Source organism: Dendroctonus ponderosae, unplaced genomic scaffold (genome assembly GCF_020466585.1).
Source record: "Dendroctonus ponderosae isolate FM_Combo_2020 unplaced genomic scaffold, Dpon_F_20191213v2 Dpon_F_20191213_54, whole genome shotgun sequence".
Lineage (NCBI taxonomy): Eukaryota > Metazoa > Arthropoda > Insecta > Coleoptera > Curculionidae > Dendroctonus > Dendroctonus ponderosae.
The window spans coordinates 21341-42933 of record NW_026018755.1 but is presented as its reverse complement, the minus strand read 5'-3'; the positions used below and the strand labels follow the sequence as shown (position 1 = coordinate 42933).

Below are 21593 nucleotides of genomic sequence, written 5' to 3'. Positions count from 1 at the left end.
TCAGGTCCTTTCAATTGCATTTTTCACTTCTCTATAAGATATCGCGTTTGATATTTTGCTGAATCTCTTTCCGTTGTTCTGCGTTCTGCCAGTAGTTTATTGGTGTTCTAGCTGAGTTCGTATCAGCTCTTGTTTTCATGGAGCATGCTTTTTTTATAGCTACCTTGAACACTGCCCATAATCTCTTTGAGTGTCATATTTCTCAGAGCTTCTGTAGGTTCCAATTTTTTGTTGATTTGTGCGTTGTAATCCTCTATTTTCTCTTACAGTTGGGTCGCGGTTGACCGAATAATTTTATCCATATGCTTTTTCCTTTCCAAGTGTGTTTGAGCCGTTTCTCGCTTCTGAACTTTCATTTTGTTCGGTCTGCCCAATCTCCATCTTGTAGAACTCTTGCCTCCATTGATTCTTCCAAATCTTTCCTCCAACTTCTAGGTGGTCTTTCGCGCTGTCCTCGCTCGGGAGGAATCAATTTCGGTATTATCTTAGGCGATCTATTTCCATCCATTCTTTAGAAGTTTCCGTACTAAATTAATATTTTGGTATCTATTTATTACGCGATCTAGTCTGGAAATATGACAGCTTATTCTAAAAAATACATTTCAGGGGCCATCAACCTAGACTTATCTCCGTTACTGATTTCCCAAGTCTCCGCTACGTAGGTGCTATACTTTTTACGATCGTTTTGTAGATAGTAATTTTCGTCTTTTTTGTTATTTCTGAGCTCCAAAGAAACGAGTTTAGTTGTCGAATAGCTCTCTTTCCTTCTTACTTCTTGTTACTGATGTCGCCGGCACCTTCCCCGTTGGAAGATAGTGTAACTCCAAGGTACTTAAATGAAGAACAACTGTTGCTCTTATCGTGCCCGACTTCCAAATATTGTCCTTCTGCTCCTACTACTATATATTCGCTCTTTTTTTATGTTTACGGTGCGGCCGCAGTCTTCATAGCTATCTTGAAGTTTGCGAAACATGTAGCTGGCATCGTCCTCATCTTCGCTACAATAACTTGATCATCCGCGAATAGTATGGTATATAAAGTATCGCCATTGATTCACAGGTCCATCTTGCAACATTTTCGCTTCCAAGATCTAGGGGATGCTTCCTTAGGGGGATGCTGTTATGATGATATTTTAAGCAATAAGTGAGCCAAAGAGCAGCCTTGTCTTAGGCCTTTCGTCACTTGAAATTCCTGGGACAGTCGCTTTCCTATCTTTACTGAACTTGAATTGTTCGATTATAATGTATTAACGGCGCCAACATAGGAAGCCTATATCGATAACCACTGTTCTCGTGCAAAGCCATAGCTTGTTTACCGGCACTGTATCGTATGCCCTCTGTAGGTCAACGAATATCAAATCAACAGCCCTTCCTCTTTCGACACGTTTTTCCATTAAAAAAAATTTACTGTGAAAACACCATCCATACGAGGTCATCCTGCCTTGAATGCATTCTGTTCCTCAGATTCTGCAAATTGTTGCTCAATCCTGCATTTTAACACCCTATCATAAAAGCCTGCCATGGAACACATAACACTTATCCCCCGCTAATTCGTGCAATCTCGCCTATCTAATTTTCTGAAGATCGATGTAATCGCCGCTTTTTTGCATTCATTAGGGGTTCGTTACCTTCTATACATTGGTTGAAGATGACTGCTAAGATGTTCAAAATTACATTTGGCGCTGCCTGCAGTAATTCAATGTTGATATTACCGGGGCCGGGGGAGTTTTTGATATTCATCCTGAGTTAATGTTGATCTTATTTCTCCTAGTGTTATGGGTATGATGTTTTTATTCATGTGCTGACCTTCTGTTTGTAAATTGTTAACTGCCTGACTCGTGGCGTTGCTTTTGATGGTACTTTTATTAATTATTTACTACGGATGGTTGCAATAAAACTCGATCAATTGTTTACTGGCGTGGACTGTTTTGTTTTCTGTTAATAATGGCTGACAGACATAAAAACAAATGCGCCACCTTCCAGCGATAGCAAAAGTTGGATGAACTTTACTCGGTCCTCAGTTAATAGTCGTTTGTAGACGTTTACCCATTCTCGCATGTTAATGAGATTTATTCCTGACATCTTTGTTATTGGTCCACATTCCTTTTATCATTTTCTATTTTTTTTTTGGTCTGGTATTTCCTATGCATCTATCTGCATGTTTTTTGCTTTGATAACTTCTCTTTGCGTTTTCTTGTTCTTAGATCGGTAAATTAGTTTATTTGGGGGCTTTTTGTTGTTAGCGACATTCTATACCTTTTTTCTCTTCTACCAGAGATTCTTGCTTTGTATTCCACCAGGGTTCACGCAGAATTCTCACACTCATCCAATTCTCCTAGTGCGTCTTTAGCTGCTTGGTGGATGCAGCTTTTCAAACCTTCGAACATGGTATCCGGTGATCCATTTAGAATATTTGTAACTTTACTTGTTAGGCCGATTTGGTATAAGAATTTAGTGGAGTCATCTTCCAGTGCTTTAATGTTGTATCTTACTGTTTTATGTTTACTTTAATCTCTTTGCTGTTGAGTATTTGTTTGCTGACCATGCTTTTTAAAAGGAAAAGATATTTTTCACCGTAAGAGAGAGTGGTCTGTGCCACATTCTAGTCCTCTCATGGCGCGTACATCACTGACCTTTAATTTTCTTTGCTTTCTTTGTTGCTTCACAATGATGTAGTCAATTATGGATTTTATGGATTTCCACCATCCACTCAGCGCATTTTGCTGGCACAATTCAAGAATCCGTTCTCCATTATTATTTATCGTATTTTCGCCTTATGGTCCAACTACTCCGTCGCCTGCATGCCATCCGACACTCCGCTGTGACCTCTCTCTTCTTTTGGAACACCCGAGTGTATACGGATATACCCATGTTTCTCTTTTGTGTCTTGGCCCTTCTTCTTGGACTCGGTCAACGCTACTACGTCCATCTAAGTTTGTTGATTTATCTGAAAACTTATATACCGCATTTTTTTGTTGAAATCCCTGAATATTGCACGTTCCAATTCTCAGAATCATTTTCTTTGCCAAATGTCGTTCTCCAGATTTCCCGCCCGTTTCCAAGGCTTTGTTGAGAAATTTTGCGTGGTTTATGATTTTTTCATACGTGATGGTTTGCAGGTCCATTGTCTCAACCCTAACCTGGAGGACCAAGTAGTTTTTTCTCTGGGTTTCCTTCCCATAAACTGGCAGACTTTCCGGACTGTTAAGACCAGTTTTCCCTTCACCGTAGGCTCTTCTGCTCTCTCAACTAGATTGAAGTCGCATCTATTTTCCTACTCTCAGGACCATTGACCCACGGCTTTTCACCTATATCCTAAGCAAGGACCCTCACAAGGTGATATCATTCGAGCCAGATGAACACTGGTTTTTTAACAGGGTGTTGCATTCCTCCTTCCCTCCTTTCTGTCAAGTGGAAAGACTCCAGGCTTGGGACTGGCGTAGCGAATTTCTTATAGTACTCACTTGACACAAATGTTTCTGGTTGGAGAATATTTCAAACCTGCATATAAGCAGGGCCGGATTAACCTGTGGTAGGGCCCGGGGCAACGATCTCTGGAGGGTCCGTTTTGTAAAAACAAAGTCGCAATACCTTTGACGGGGGCTCGGGGCTACGAGCCTTGCAAAGGCCCTTTTCTAAAAAAAAATGCGCAATATAAAATCTATATTACCGAGGCACCCGACATCGTGAGACCCGGGGCTATAGGCCGTTTGTGCATATAAATTTATATATAAGTGTGAAACTTCAAATTCAATTTTATATTGTTATAGTGTTTTTTCTATCAATAATTTCCAGTTTGTCCAGTTTCCAACAATACAGCAATCAAACATGGCTTTAGCATGTAAATATATACGATGAAAACTGCAGCAGCGAGTTTCTAAACTTTTTTCAGAGTTCTTTGACTTTGAAACCCTCCTCGATAGCTTAGTTGAACTGGAAACAACATTCAAACTAAAAAACCAACGAACTTAATTTATAACTTGTCAATGCCTTCAACTAGGTACTTTCTGCTAAACGAACAGCCTGAAACTTTAACTCTTCTCACACACTGATGAAGAAAAATTAAATCTTAGCTTAGCCTTCGTTTAAACCTTAAACTGTAAGGTAAGTCTTCTAATCAATCAGAATATTATTGCTCGCCTATTCGCACCTCTAATGCTCAAAATATAAGTTACTGGTTTATATACAAACGCCGTGCTTACAAGGTAGGCACACAGAGTTAAAGAAAAACATTTTCCGTTTCTTTTGCCGAAAATACTAGTGTTTCAAAGTGGTTTCAAAGTAGCATTGCTTTCTTGGTTTAGAGCGCCCCCAGAAGGAAATTTTCTGGCTCAGAACTACGAACTTTTCTGGGGCAAATGGCATAGACTCCCGCGAATTCTCACGTTCAGTGTACATGAGCATTCGCGGAGGTTTATGGCAAGATTGATAAAAATACATTAACATTTAAAAATTCGTATTTACGTTATTTTAAGTAAATGGTATTATGATCACAAATCTCTTTCAGTTGAAGACTCAGACAAATCTGGGTTTCTTGTTGGTTTTGTTGCAATTCTTAGTGGAAGACGAAGCGGAATGGTTGAAATTGAAAAAAAAATGTGTTCTTTATAACGCGACTCTATAAAGATCAATTCATCTAAACTTCTTAAAGAAGGTAGAGGAACTAATTTAATATCCACCAAAGCATACAACCTCGAGGAAATCGTTTACAAGGGATATCTCCATTGCTCACCTGCTTACAAATTATGAGTGTATACAGTATACAGTAATTTGCTAATTTCGTCTGTTGTACAACTATCTTTAAAAAATATGATTTATTTTAAGTTTATTTGATCAATCAGGTTTTAATTTCTGTGTTCGGATTAAAGTTTTGTTTAATGTAAGAATAGGTAAACCAGTCTTCGGTTTGCAAGGATGCCATCTTCGTAGTGTTCCGTGTGAGGAATTACGACGCACAATTTTGATAACATAAATGCAATTATATTTTTTGGTTACCATGAAACAATTAAATCTCTTGTGCTATTTTAGTATTTGTGATATAAATTTCTATTTCCTGCACCTATTTAACAATGTTTTTTGAGGATTGATTTTTATTTTTTTAGCACTTGATTACCTATGGTAGCAATGAGAGGACTTAAGATAAGTGTTAACAGATTCGAAATTTGCATTTAAAAAATTCCACTTTGGTACCTTGCAGGGTTTTTTGAGTGGCCTTTGCATCCTTTAGATGTTATAACGACATGGTCACTCATACTATACCTAAAGGCTTTCAGTACCAGCCACAGCCAACCGTTCGAATTTTTTTCTGGGTGTTTGAAGATATGAATGGCCTCCTCTGTTACTCGTAGAAAAAACTGATGGGTTAGGTCGAAAATATCTGCTTTTTTGAAGAAAATTTCAATTTGTAGCTCTGCCCCAGTATGTAGCTTCTCGTATGTTCCATAATCATGTTATAGACGTTTCATTTTTCGACACTTTACCATTTGATTGAGATTTGATTGGAAAGAGCATTTGGTTGTAACATCTATACCAATCAGCAAAGGCACTCAGACCGCAGAGAATGGATGTTTCTCAAAAACTACGTCACAAAGACGCAACATTAAAACCGTCCTCAAACCGACATGAGCAAAAAACAGAGTCTTAGATCAGCCGAGGACAAAAAAGATCATCGATCAGCATCTGTATTCTGCAGAATTCCATGCAGGTTTGATTCAATTCAGAATTACGAAGCACAAGAAGAGCTGCAGATTGGTACAGACAGACAAAAACTGCTGTGGAGAAGCATGAACTCATGGAAGTCAACAAATTGACGAAGATATGCTTTGGACAAAACCCAACACTTCTTTCCAAGAATGGCGACACACTTCAACAGGTAGAATGTCTGGAAAACTTTTCAACTGATACGGTCACTCTTTTCTATGGATGTTCATTTATGTGCTGTTTTTCTTGCGTTGAGTTTAACGGTCTGCTCGCTTTGGTTGGATCTGAAGCTATCAACAAAATAAGGACTAATATATTTCCGGATAATTAAGGTCTTCTAGTATGTAGCCTGGCGCTGTTCTTGCATTGCAGCCTTTATATCCTGTAAATATGTATTTCGGTAGTTTGGCTTTACAATAACACATGCAACCGAAACTTTAATCATATTTATTTTTATAACATGCCAGATTCACTCGATAGATTTCGTAGTGCTCAATTTACAAGTCGTATTTAACAAAAATTCAAGCCCTATTCTGCTTAGATCCTCTACTATTTCTAAAAATAGTGTAGTCCGGGATTTGATCAGAAATTCGTTCTGGGTTATCATCCTTTGAGAGTGATTGAGTTTTTCTATAGCTAATTTTGATTTCTTCAAATTAGGTCACCATTGAACACGAGTACCAGATCGGAGACGAATTATCTTCAGGACGTTGTTAAAATATCTTGGTTGGTTGGAGTTTGATTCTGTTTTGCATTGATGTTTCCTTCGTCCGTCTGTAAGTTGTTTCTAGTTCGCAGTAATTGGTTCCCGTCAATTAATGAGGCAAATAATTCAAGGGCCTACGGAAAGTTTGCCTAGTCGAGAGACTTTAGCTTTGATACATTCTTCGTTGCTTTTCAAACTTTTTATTATATTAACGACTTTTTTTATATCGGCTTCTTATGGCTTACCAGCATTGTGCTCATTAACTCGGAGTTTAGTATATTTGCTGATGATTTTTCACGTTCGCTTATATGGTTGTTTATAAATTCGGTATGTCTTAGTTTACCAGTAGCCTCGATGGTGAGTTTGTCAACTTAACTCTCAATGCTGTTTGTGTCTGAAAACACCTGGATATAGATTGAATCACTCTCCTTTTTTAGCTGCCGGATAGATATTTTACCCTTATATTCATGTCCCTGGCTGTGTTGAGAAATACCCGAACAGTCGGTGTAGAAATATTCCAATTTATATAAGAAAATGCGAGCTATTTTATTAGACTTATTAGAATCAACTACTGAAGAGCTCTTTATGGCTTATTTTTGGTTATGCCTATAGAAAAATACTCCGCGTCAGATTTAGAGCAAAAAAGGTGAGTTTTACAAGTCAGGGTATATTGGAGATTTAAACTTTCATCACGATTAATGTTTATTTGTGTCCCTATCATGTTGGATATTTAACCCCTGACGACTTTGATTTACTTTTTAAGTTTTGAAGAGCAACAGAATTTTAAAATTAATCACAAATGCAACATTATACAGTTGATGACTTCTGGTTGTACGTAGAAAAATTGGCTAAATTGGGTACATACGGCATTCAAGTTTAATAATGTTTTATTTGTGATACTTAGTTATTCGTGCAGACCGCCAAATAATCAACAAACCATTTTAAAATATTACTTAAAGCAAGGTTAAACGAGCTCATATTTTCGATAAAGCATTTCTCCAGATAAGCCCTTTATATGAGGTTAAAATGTTTTGCTTTATTGTACATTCCTCGAATGTGTGCACTCTTATGACAATATCAATGCAAGAAATCGTCGTTGTTGGGATAACAATTTTTAAACTGCAACAAATTTTTCTATACCTTTACACCTATTTTTCTTCCATCTTCTAAAATCCGAAAGTGATGATTTTTTGCAGTAGCAGATAATATTTGTCCATATATTTTTATGTTCATTTATGTATTAAACTATATGTCCATAATGCTATTTGTAACTAATGACAAGTTTTGCCAATTTGAAAATCTATCGGAAGCACGAAAACTGTTGAAAAATGGTCTGAAAAGTTACAACAACCACATCACAAAATATTGAGTTTTCAAAATGATTGTAACTGATTGTGAGTAAATAATCCAACTGCTTTATCACTGTGTGCCCTAAAAACAGCTGAGGAAATTACATACAATTGCTTAAAATTAATTGTGCAGCTAATTTTAAATATATAGCATAAGGAAAGCAGTTGCGTACGAAATTTGCATATGCAATATATCTCTGTTTCTAAAACGAAACAGCCCGCGATAGTTGAAAAGTTTTAAAATTCAGTATAAACTTACAATCTGGCAGGTGCTGTCGCAACAAAAGTTTCACGGCAAGCAAAAAAATAAGCAATCAAAATTAATTGTCAAAAAAAAAAATAAGTAATCAAAATCAAAATTATTAAATAATAAACAATTCAAAGAGAACTATCGATGTACGCAAATCAAAATGCACGCAACTACAAAAATTAGTCTACAGTACCATTTGCTTATAAATCAACCGAGAACACTTGAAGCTTAATTTTAATTTGGACGTCCAAATTATGGACAAAAAACGCAAGTTTAGATAAATCGTAATAGTTTTGCGAAAATAATATGGCGGTAAAATTCTACATTAACATCCAACTTTTCATCTTTCGTAGATGCCAAGATAGCAATGACGCCAAGACTCACTTAGAATGTGCAGTGTGGAACAGCTTAATAGAATAAATAGAATATCATCAAATTTTGGCCATTTGAATTTAATATCATCAAATCTCCAGTGAGTGTTAGTTGTGACTCTTGATGTTTTATTAACTAATGTTAATTTCGCTATTGATAATCTAATAAACGTACGAGTCAAATCAAGTTCAAAATCCAAGCCTCAAAATCTTACATTTTGCTATTTTATATTCAAATACAAAAAATTCCACCGTGTTGAATCAGGTCATCGGTCTGATCAGGTCAATCATCAAATTTATGATAACAGCTTGGTAAAGACATTATTTTGAAGTTCTAATAACGAACAAATGTTAGTTAATAAATATTTAATAGTTTTTAGCTTATTATAGCAAATGTCCAATTACGTACGTATTTGGTTTATTATTAGCTTTACAAATTGTGTAAAGCTATATTAATATCGAGCGGGGAATGTTTCCTCATTCTTCAAATAAAGAGTAACTTTTACGCTACACTTTCGATTAAAACAATTTAGAACTACAACTATTATCAATTTCTAAAAAACTTGAATAATTTGCGTGTTGAAATTTTTGCCACATGTGAAAATATTACTCAAAGAATTTATTTTATTTGGCTATTCCACATTGTATCAGATATTAGTAGTAGTCTACTAATATCTGATTGTATCTACTTGCACCTCCCATTTATTAATTGCCCACCTTCTGAAGTTAACGGCCTAAGTATTATCGAAGCTAATGGTATGAATTTATTAATTTCACTTGACTTGCACAATCTAACACGTCTTATAATATCCTACAACTATTTCTTTCGAATCAATTATTAAGAATACTCATATAAAATTATTATTACACAGAAGTTTACTTATAAATTATATTTGTGATGTATGTATAAATTATAATAAAAACATTAAAAAGTTGATTTGTATAATATGATGTTTAATACCTAACGGGTTTCTCTTCAACATGCGAGGGCGTATCCAGCTTTCAAGTCAGGAGGAGGTCATGTAGTAGTGATTCAGGCAGGACAGACTTCATTTCAATTACAATAATAAATGTAATTAAAAAATGTTGTATCGTTAATTGTCGATGTAATTTTAATCAAATTACAAAATAATTTTTTTTATAATGTCTTCTCACAAAACGAGTTATGACTTCCTCCACTTGACCAATGGGTATAGTTTTCCGCACGTGGATATGTGCCAATTCAGTTAAGCGTTCTTCCGCTATTGAAGCTCGGCTAAAAACTGATCTCGAAAACAATATTTTAAAAAATTCGAGTAAAAGCTGATCCGAGAACTCCTGCAAGGCGGTTTGGCAGCAAGCATCCGGAGTTTAATGGCTGAAGAAACCGCGAAGGCGTTCAAAACAGCGATTTTCGAGGAACGCACTAGAGTGGCGCATGCAGGTGAGCTCGTTCCGAGCAGTAATACACTCGCTTTGAAAAGTCTTGCACCCCTCTAGTTATTTGGACAACGGCAGAATGAATTTAATTTCAACGAATTATCAGTTATAAAAAGAAAATTACAGTCCGGATGCAAACATTTTTAAAAGAAAAAAATTCAATTTCTAACGAACAACTCAAAATAAAAAATTCAACAACATAGTTAATATTCAGTATTTGAGCCTCTACTTCTTAACAACGCATTCACACGTCTATCCATTCCAATAATCAAATTATGATTACTTCCTAAGGGATATTTTCCCATTCCTCTGTAGCAGCAATAATAAGTTCTTGGGCATTTATTGGAGGATTATTCCAATTGAAAATCGCTCTTGACACATAATCCCAAACGTGTTCGATGGGATTCATGTCAGGTGACAAAGCCGGCCAATCTAATCTTGCAATGTTTCGGTTTTCTAATACTTCTTGAACAGCTCTGGCCTGGCATTGTCATCCATAAAGATGAACGGTCCCCTAATTCATTACATAGGGGTATAATTCTATCAAAGATTACATTTGCAAGGTACCTCGCCCGATATGTGAATAAGTGGGGTCCTTCTATTGAACATAATACCCCCCCCCCCAAAAAAAAACATTTGTGCTCCACCGCGATATGGAGCAACTGCAACGGCTGTATAAAGCCTATTTCGGCGTCCTGCTTCTCTCCAAACTCCTACTCGGTGATCATCGCTCACCATCCAAACCACGATTCATCGGTAAAGAGCATCTTTCACCACTCTCCCAATCGCCAGTTTTGATGATTTCGTGCCCATTCTAAACGGGCCCTTCGGTGGCGATGAGTTAACAAAGGAACTCTTGAAGGCCTTCTAGACCGCAATCCTGATTGTAAAAGTCTTTTGCGGATGGTAGCACTGGATATCACACGGATATACGTTCTCTGGAACTGAGATCTTAGTGCCAGTAGGGTGACTGAGGGCTCTCTACGCGCTGATACGGACTCTATGGGACATATAGCGTTCTTCTCATATCGTGGTAACGTGAGGACGACCACTTCGAGGTCTGCTGCTCACTTGACCAGTCTCTTAATAGCGCCTAATTGTTGCCTGCTAACTGTGCTTCTAAGAAAGTTGAGTCTAGTGGGAATATTGTGCCTAAATAAACTTTCTTTCAAGGTGCAACTTTTGCAGCATCACAATTTTAAAGGGGTTAACAATTTTTTTTTGAAATTCCAACAGTTCCTTGACTTGTAAACAAGCATGTTTTATTTACCAATAAAACAATTTTGTATAAATTAAACGTATGTAATAAATACAGCGGGGTGCAAGACTTTTGAAAGTGAGTGTAGTAGCTATAGATCGTCGCGATGTATGGTGTGCCGTGGTCTCGCAGGGGCTAGAACAAGAGCCGAAATTTTGGAGCTATTTGACCCAGACAGCAAGGATTGTCATGTCCATCGATGGCTGGCAAAGATTGCCAACTGGGCGAAATCCATGGCTGGTCAGCGTATGAGCGAGCTTATTTTATGCAGGCTAAGTGGCAAGGTCCTGCAAGGGCGTGGTTTAAAAGGCTCGACGACTACAACCTGGAGTGGAACGAATGGCGACTGGCGTTGGCAAAAGCTTTTCAGAGACAGCACGACTATGCGAGCCTCCTGAAGGAAATGCTGGCGCGGAAAAAGGTGGGTAATGAGTTAATAGCTCATTATTATTACCCGAAGCTCGGGCTGATCGAGAGGTGCCGGATAGTAGGCGCTCAGACTGTTTCATGCCTTATTGATGGGCTTCCCCAAGGCATTCGGGAAAATGCCAGGGCATTTGGAGGCAAGACTGTGGGCGAATTGTACTCTGGGTTTTTGTTTTCTCTTGACAGGTACCAGGACCCAGGACAATGCACTACCCCGAGGTGTTAGAGGCGGGACCCAGTGGCGTACATGCGAGGCCGAGCGCGGTCAGAGCTAGGCTTGGCACTCCGACGTCGATTCGCTGCTACAACTGCCAGCAGTTTGGCGATCACTTGAGGAGAGATTGTCCCAAACCCAAGGCAAAACTATGCTGGCTATGTGAACAGATGGGACATGATGCACATTCCTCGGCGAAAATAATCAAAGGTAATAGCATCTGAAGCGGCATTGGTGAGGTTGATTGATTCGCCCAATGCCTACAAAAAAGCCGCAGTGGCTCAGAATGGGGTTAAGATTAAGGTGTCCATTGACACTGGAAGTAAGCGTAACATTCTGACTCGGGGCTCCGTTGAATCTTTGGGTGAATTAAAGATCTCAGACACTCATCAAGTGTTGAGAGCGTTTGGTAGAGGCGTGGGTATGACGATGGGTGAGACAAAGATACCCATCACCATAGATGACGTCTCCATCGAAGTTAATGCTCTTATTGCCGAGTGCGATCTTTCTGGCGCTGATTTGCTTTTAGCCCAGGTAGCACACTACGTCATATGGACGTCTAAACGACGCCATGAGATTCGGCCACAAGACGTCAGATAGCTGGTCATTTGGACGTCCAAATGACCGCTACATGACAGATCTGCCAGACGTCTGTTTTATGACGTCGGTTAGACGTCTGTTCATTGACGTCACTTAAACGTCGGTTTTAGGTCTGTACATAGTCAGTACAATTACTTCATGCCCATTCAAGGAAAGTCATGGCCCTGCCGAGGGGTTATTACATCCTATTGAGACAGTGGCAATTTCCTTTTATTCGCTGCACATTGACTATATTTGTCTCTTTCCCAAAAGTACAAGACGCAATCAGTATGTGCTCATGGTGGTTGATGCTTTCATTAACTTCACACTTGCGAAGGTGACTGGAACACTGCGGTCTAATGAGGTGATCGAAAAGCTGAGGGAAGCGTTTGGGGACTTTGTATATCCACGGCGAATTATTTCCGACCGTGGTCTGGCTTTTACTAGTAAAGCGTTCACTAGTTTTTTGGTGGAAAAGGGGGTGAAACATGTGCTAAACGCGATTGCTACTCCTATGGCGAATGGTCAGGTGGAGAGACCTTGTTGAATGCAATTGATACAAGTGCAAAGTCGGAGGCGACTTGGGATGAAAGGCTTCCTGAGATTGTATGGGGCATGAATCAGACCGTGAATAAGAGCTCAAAATACTCTTCCTGCTCAGCTCACGTTCATGCACACAACTGGTGTGAATGCAGCATTGAGTGGGAAGGTTCATAACGGTAATGTTCCGAAGTGTTTGGCGAATTTGGATATCCAAGGCAAATCATTTCTGACCGTGATCTGGCGTTTACTAGTAAAGCGTTCACTAGTCGAATGTGAATGAATGGCGAAAATCGCAGAAAGATATCTGACACAACAAAAATTAATCACTTTTAACCCGCTTTTAAAGAGCAGAAAACAAACTTTTCTGAGGTTTATTAGGAAATGGTTTCTATACTGACAAAAAAGTCGGAAAATTAAAATTGTTTCAATTGTGCACCAACTTAATAGGAAATAACTTTCCATTTGAGTCCACGTTATATTGTTGAAAATATGCCCCACAAAACAGTCTCAGTCTCTTCACTGGAGGTTTCAAAACAGCACGACTTTTCTAATCTTGCTAATTCTAACAGATTACACAGCCAAATGACTCTACGTCGAACGTCACTTCTCCGGCCCATGACTTTTCCTTGCATTATTAGCAGCAGAATCGCATATTTGTTAGTTCAGGAGATGAACCCCGGTATTCAAATTTTCTTTTTTGATGGCATACAAATGTATTTGTTCATTCTTCTCAAAACTTGCCCGCTTGCACTACGCAACACATTCATCTTGGGAAATAGACCATTCTGCTATTAAAAAAAAAAAGAAGACTTTTCTTTGATAAAAGCTTTATATATGCATTTAAAACAAGAAAAACCTTAGCCCCTTTTACCGATCAACGTGCCACTGCAAGCATACATAGTCCTTATAGCAAATAATATATCAAACTTCTTAATATTTTAGTCAACAGCCTAAACTCTTCTTAAGATTTTCGGAGAGTTTATTGATGAATTCGAAAGTTTCCAAATAGTCGGATCGCTGAACCTTGTTCATCCCTTTGATGCAAATCGCCAGATCTTTCGTCATGAATCCAGACTCAATCGTGTCTACACAAACCTTCTCCAGAGTATTAGCAAATGCTTCCAGTGGCTTGTTGTTGTCCAGTTTGGCTCGGTGAAGAAGACCTATTAGTACAGGAAAAGCAGGTACTCAAAAAATCATAATTAATACAATTATGCAGAAATAATTAACAATCTGTATAAAAGGGATTATTTTTATAATGGTACCAGCATATAAAAAATAGGAAATCCATCTTACCTCTGGTCCATGCAAAAATAGAAGCTATGGGATTAGTAGATGTTTCTTTGCCCTGCTGATACATCCTGTAATGACGGGTGACCGTTCCATGAGCGGCTTCCGCCTCAACCGTCTTACCGTCCGGGCAGATTAGAACTGACGTCATCAAGCCCAGTGATCCAAAACCTTGAGCTACTGAATCGCTCTAAATAAAGAAAATCCAGTATAATTTTTTTGGCTATGATGACAAACTGTCTTCATATCGCAGGATCGGATTTAAATAAATGTACATTTTGCTAGAGAATCCAAAAACTTAGATCTAACCATAAGTTTAGGACACCCCAGTCCTGTGGAGGTGTTCTCGTTTAATATTTGCAAAGAACTAAATTAGAAATTCGGTAATAATTAATGCCGGTAATAATTAATTAATTAATTAGTGATTCGCACTTACAAGCGACGTTTTGCCCATTTAATGTAACTATACAGGAATGATCGAAATTGGCGTCATTTCTTTTAAGTGTGTGACGATTAAAAATCGATTTTAATTAGTGGTCCACCTGTCTGCTAACTCATTGGCCAATTTAGAGAGTGTAAGGAATACATGTGAATTATTAGGTATCATGTACAGCGTGATACAAAATTGGCGTCATTTCTCTGGAGGTGTTGTCTGTGGGTGTTTTAGGAGCACAAGAAAAATAGTTTTAAAAAATTATTGCTATCAAAAACTGAGAAATTTGCAAAAAAATGTATCAAAAAAGCGGCAACAATGTTTTTCAAGGGAATCTGCCTAATAATTTTTTTGTTTGTGTCCCAATAACTTTATCGTACATTCCTGGCAGCAGTCTGGGCTCACATTTTGAGCAGCTTCTCGTATTAGGCTAATTAACTCCAGCTCAATTTGTACCGGTGTTCGGAAGATCAAAGATTTAATGTCTTCTAGTGTTCTGTGTACATTACATACAAAATAACAATGTTGGGCTTCCTCGAGGGAGTTGCTCCGCGTTCTTCTGGAAAGCTCTGCTTCAATTATCCTCAATGCCTGTGCCTCTAGGTCCGGGACTCGAGCATCTCAAGATCGTCCACTAACTGCGAGAATTCCCCGATCTAATCGTTTAGTGTCTCTAGCCCTTTGCTGGTTCTTACAGCTTCTGCTAAACTAATCGCATATTCGTAAATTCAATGTTTGTGAACAATTTGTGAAAGGAGCTTCAAAATAAGTCACAGTTTGACGAATGCTTGTTATTATTGACAAAGGCTACCTACCTGTAACTATCTGTTAATGACAAAAAACATCATTGCCGCTTTGACTTTTCATAAAAAAACTTGTAGAGGAGTACTTTTTAATATCAAAAATTTTCGTAATTTGATCGGAAGGTCGTATTTTTTCTTTTCGAATGGATAAGTATTCCAATATGCTACCAATTAAACATGGTACCATTTAAAAATAATACTTAATAACAAAGTTCCGAAAAGAGAGACGAAAAATCGATCCAGGAACGTTCGAACCAACGAAGGGCAATCAACACAGAATATCCTCCCCTTAATATTTTAATTTGTTGCTATTAGCTATAGAAAACACGACTAATGCAAATCTAGGTAATATATATATTTCTGAAATCAGGAAAAAAAATCCAATCGACATGCCTAAAAATATATAGGGTGTTTCATTAAAAAGGACTTTGTGAAATTTTGACACTTCCGTGATTTATATTTTTATTTAAAATTCAGATTTAAAAAAATTGAGTTTTGACACTTTTGTGTTGGTCACTTCCACATTTTTTTTAAATAAACGTTTTATGGGATGTGTCAACTTATGTGAAAACACTCTGTACAGTTTACAACATTTCGAGATCTCGATCCATATTTAATATCTTAAAATGTTCTTGAGCATGCGTAAAATCGGCAAACGAACGAATGTGGTAATATTTTCATATCCGTTGCCCGAGCCAACGGATATTTTTTCTGCCAGTTCTGCCAAATGTGTAATGTGTAAATCACAAATTAGGCCATCAAATTTGTTAAAATGCTTCTGAAAAGTTGAATTTAAAATATCCGCCAAAATTTTGGCGATTTGGGCGAATTTTTGCTTCTAACTATGTGACTTTCTTTATCCAAACTTTGCCAATAATGGCCAACTGATAGTTTTCTGCCAGTGCTGCGAAGTTGGGCGATAAATCGTAAATTACAGCGATCAAATTTGTTCAAATGCATCTCAAATGTTGAATTTGCGATATGCTCAAAATGAGCGATAAAAGTCTTCGTCACCATTATGCGATTTGGGCCACTTTTGTTGGTCACTATGCGACTTTCTTTACCTAAACCTTGGCAACAATTCTCCTCTGCTCATCTATGACGGTGACATCACGGAGAATCGGTGGCGATTGACTAAGAAGAATACCGGCTTGCTTTGCATGCATTGCGTTAGTTTCATAATATCAGCTTCAGTATTATCGTTTGGATCTAACGACACTGTTCTATGCTTAACGGCTTCGGCCATGACTAGAGCAGTAATAAAACCGTCTTTAAAAAAAAGTAGGTGTGTATCGACTATCAGCTCTTTCAAAAAATTATAAATTAGTTTAATGTACTCTCTCAATACCTCCAGAGACAACAGCACCAGATTTGAATCACCCCGCATGATTTTTCCACATGAAAATAATGGAAATACGATAGTTTATAAACTTTCTGCAGTTAAAATTTTGTGTATCTTACAAATTTTCCTCAAATATTATTAACAGCAAATGACCAGTGCTTACTGATTAGATAACACGAATTTACATTTGCTGTACTGTCTAAATTCGAAGACTTATATACACCAGGTATATACAATATACATATTTCAGAACCCAGCATTGCTTATATTTTTTGATCTACTACTGTTATATAATAACTATGATTTGGCATTCTTTCAAATGTCGTAATGATGTTTATTACCGCACTAGTGCTTTTTTAAATTTATTACCGAACGAGTGCGGTAATAAATATGTCGATCATTGTCAAAGTTGTGTTAAAATTGCACATTTTTTGTGTTTTTGGAAAGGAATCGATTCTTATCAGGAGCACTATCTACATCTAGAGATAAATAGAAATAACCTTTTGCATTATCTGTAGAAATTACCTTTAATCGAATTTGCTAGCAATATATTTGAAAAATATTATTTTCCACCTCAGTATTTACATGCTCGATAAGAACACTTCTCACGAAAATATCCCATGTTTGTTCTGAAATGATAGTGTTGTGGTCGGATGTGAACCAATCGAGCGATAAGTCAAGTATATCAATTACAAAAATAACGTTTTACATTTTCTTTATAAATGACCTTTAATCGAATTTGCTAGAAACAAATTTGAAAAATATGACTTTCCAACTCAGCATTTACATGCTCGATAAGAACACTTCACACGAAAATATCCCATGTTTGTTCTGAAACGATAGTGTTGTTGTCGGATGTGAACCATTCGAGCGATAGGTCAAATATATTAGATAAAATAAATGTTTACAACTTTTATATAACTTGCCTGCACATCACCATCATAGTTTTTACATGCCCAAACAAAACCTCCTTCAGATTTCATACAATAAGCTACCATATCATCGATTAATCTGTGCTCATACCAAATTCCTTTTGCCTCGTATTGTGGCTTGTACTCTCTGTCATATATGTCCTACGACTCACATAAATGAAAGTCACGTTTAGGAAAATAATATTTGAGTGTACCTGGAAAATGTCCTTAAAACGACCATCGTATCGTTTAAGGATAGTATTTTTAGTACTTAGGTACAAAGGCAACCCTCTATCCAGAGCATATTTAAGAGAAGAATGAGCAAATGCGATGATCGATTCGTCAGTGTTGTACATGGCTGAAATTAACGTGTTTTTTCTATTTCATAATATCGCAATGAATTGTTTAATTTCCTTATCTACAAATGTTGTATAATGACTATGATTTGGCACTCTTTCAAATTTCATAATAATGTTTATTACCGCACTAGAGCTTTTTTCAATTTATTACCGCACTAGTACATCTTCACTTACCGTTTGAAAATAATTAATAATTATAACGGGACCCTTAAATTATACAAACGAACATTATTTGAACGTATTTGCTATCTATGAAAAATGTGATAAAGTTATTCTCTCGTGTCTTCTAGTCGCATCTCTTGAGATAAGCCCAGAAAACATTTTTAAACACTTGAGCAAATTTCGGATTTCATCTAATACTTCCGGAAATATTTATTCAGAATTTTCGCACTTTTAAAACACCATTTTGTTTTGTAATTGTAATTTAAAATGTAAATTTGTAAATGTAAAAATTTCACAATCCTCAATAATGTTGGGCATGCTCTCAGTCAAGTCTGCAATAAATCGTAGGTACATTAATTTATCGATCGCAGCCCGATTCCACGCTCATATCTGGTGACCTTCAACAATTGCCACAATTTATTGGCTAATAAGTGGGAGAAAAGTGCGTAGTGAATTACCGGCATAAGATAGTTTCAGAGAGCCCATTTCAATCGCTAGTTTAAATTTGAATTCTTGAAATTGTCCAATAAAATATTTAAACTTTAAGAATAGTGTCTTATTACAACTCGGTCACTTAAATTTCAAAAATAGATCGTTCTATTGGGTAAAATTTACCTCGTTGGGTAAAATTTGGGTCAGTGTCCACGATTGAACAACTGAAGCTAAATCGTTCAAGGCCTTTTAAAAAGAATATTCAAAATATCAATTTTCTCTTACCTAAAGCAATACCGGCTCCTTTATAATCGTATACCACCTTGGATATTTTATCGCCATTTTTCCCAACCCAAGTCAGTTCCAGTTTTCCAGCTCCTGGTACAACAAAGTCTGTAGCTTTATATTGATCGCCATGAGCATGCCTTCCAATTACAATCGGTTTTTCCCAGCCAGTCACTAATCGTGGCACATTCCCACAGATAATGGCCTCACGAAAAACGGTACCACCTGAAGGTGACTTGGTTAGGTTGGAAATGAAAGTCGATCTATTATTTACCTAATATGTTTCGAATAGTACCATTTGGAGATTTCCACATCTCCTTCAGGTTGAACTCTTCCACTCTCTTTTCGTCGGGCGTAATTGTTGCACATTTTATTCCTACGTTGTACTTCAGAATGGCTTCAGCACTGTCGATGGTGACCTATTTAGTATTCCATTAAAATATAGAAACATATTTGAGCAACTAGTTAGTTATTTCAATAATTTCAACAATTTCCATAATTTAGTGCAAAAGATAATTTTTTGATGGAATAACTGGTTGATTAATGATATCGGCGTTCAATATTATTAGAAGAAGGGCCGAGTATTTACCATCTTCTTGTGCTAATAATATTCGCTGTGTGAAGGATATCAATAGCCAATAAATGACACGAAGATGGTGAAACTTTGAAAACTTTTGAAATCCCGTGTGTGCCTGTGTGATGTTTTTTTTGGCACTGGAGAGTATCCAACTGGCCAGTATCTACTATTTCCCACATAAACTTCACAGAGTACTCCGTACTGAATATATCATAGAGCAATTCCTGAATAACGCCCTGGCGTTAAGGTTCGCATTTCAATTGCAAATTTATTCCATAATCTCTTCAATTTTAAATGCAAGTTTGCACAAAATTGAAATAGTGAGTTTTGAGTAGTGTAAAGACGGGGCTACGTCCGCTGTTTGATCATTTTTTATCAATATTTAAGGGTGATTTAAGAAGACCGTGCATTAGGAGCTTTCCAACTTGCAGTTGTTTAAGAAACTTCAAATTTTGTTGCCGGTTATAACTAAGGGCGAAACGAACGGTCTAGGTTAATCACCCTGTATAATAATATGTACATTATTACATATTTCTACATYCATACAGYAATATAAATAAACTAGCTGATYCGGCTAACGTTGTTTTGCCATATAAATTATTCCYAGGATTATTTTAGTAGCAAAWAATTACTTATTGYRTGGGGATGTGTTATACAGGGTGTCCCGAAATTAGGTGGCCAAACTGAAACTCTCTCATMTCTGCTCTCAATCWGCTCTCAAAAATAATATTAATTTTTCAAATGAACATGTATCGAAAAATGCTCCTTAACGGAGCTACGCCTCCTTGAAGAGGGGCGCAGTAGTARARTTTTTTGCAAATTATTTCTAAACGGTTGAACTTCAAAACGTAAATTTTTGGAACTATATAAATTTTGATAAGCTGAATCTTCGAACTTTCGAACATTTCTCGAATTCTCGAGGCTCCAAAACTGAGTATTATCCTCATTCAACCATAAAAAATTATATTGGCGGCTTAGAATCCAACGGCAAAATTCTGTACGTGCTGGAAAATCGTTGGCTCTTAAATCATGTACCCTTTTATAATGGAAAGGATGCAATCCTTGCTTTTGAGTCATTCTTCCGATATGAAAATATGYTTTAAATTAAATCATGYGTTGTATGACTTCGTGCAATATTTTAYTTGTTTTATCCYTTATTATTTTTTTAATAATCAAAAAAAAYGCACRAAGACATTCACTAGTTTTTTCATACTCGATAAAAGTMAWAATGCTTACAATGGATTTAGGGGTATTAGTAATATTTTTATAAAACAGTGATATTTTTTAAGTCATTTAGTTGGCAAACGGTGSGTCTGAGCGAAGTAAATGAAGAGTACATTTTYTTCGTAAAATACTTCAGAYTTCCAATTTCAATTTGTAGAAAAAAGATTGATTTATAGTATCAGAAAAAAGTTAGAGCTTTTTTTGTACATCGTTCACAGCGATGATGGTAAAAATAACACATATCCTAACATTTATATTTTTAATTCACTGAAATATTTTTTTTTAATTATATGTCGCTAATTATAATAATTTTACTAAATAACAATATCAATCTCTTGAGGCTATAGAGTCTACAATATTTTTTGTAAAACCATCATTAGCTAACACAAACAAACTGGATGGTTTGCCCACTCGAGAGCATGCCACGTATAATTGTCCGTGTGAAAAACATTGTGTGCTCAAATCTAAGCCACAAACAGAGATCGTTTGGCCTTGAGTTTTCTTGATACATCGCAAATGCCAATCTTATTGGAAATTGAAGACTTGATAATTGAATAAATTGAATTGGCACATCTGAGGGTATAATAGAAATCCGTGGTAGTAATATATTTTCACCTCATCGCAAACTGTATCTATTGTTTCACAATTAGAGGTTAGGTTACCTAAATATTTAGGTTACCTAAATAGATAAAGACTTTTACCTATGTAAATTAATGGTAAAATCAATATTTAATTGAATCAATTTAGGAAATCATCGGTGTTAGTAGTAAAAAATTATATATATATACTGCGGTCCAGAAGACTATTAAATAATCGTCCTGGGAATATAATATACTATGTGGCTAAAATTATAACTCCAAATTAGTTAGTAATTTGACACTTGTTTTGTTGACATTGGTGGGACATCAACTTTTGCAGGCTTTTAAAAAAATAGAAACAGATCGAAAAGCGTGTAAGTATT

At 36.7% G+C, this 21593-nt stretch overlaps 1 protein-coding gene across 1 annotated transcript in view; it reads right to left on the bottom strand.

Moving 5' to 3' along the window:
* Window positions 1-13624: 13624 nt before the first annotated feature.
* Window positions 13625-21593, bottom strand: part of LOC109535539 (isocitrate dehydrogenase [NADP] cytoplasmic) — an 11477-nt gene continuing 3508 nt past the window's right edge. Inside the window, exons 2-7 of the mRNA XM_019901454.2 lie at window positions 19106-19250; window positions 18832-19056; window positions 17809-17951; window positions 17609-17755; window positions 14111-14294; window positions 13625-13977 (exon numbers count right to left, since the gene is read on the bottom strand). Coding sequence (XP_019757013.1) covers window positions 13757-13977; window positions 14111-14294; window positions 17609-17755; window positions 17809-17951; window positions 18832-19056; window positions 19106-19250 — 1065 coding nt within the window. The 3' untranslated portion in view covers window positions 13625-13756. The remainder of the gene's footprint in view (window positions 13978-14110; window positions 14295-17608; window positions 17756-17808; window positions 17952-18831; window positions 19057-19105; window positions 19251-21593) is intronic.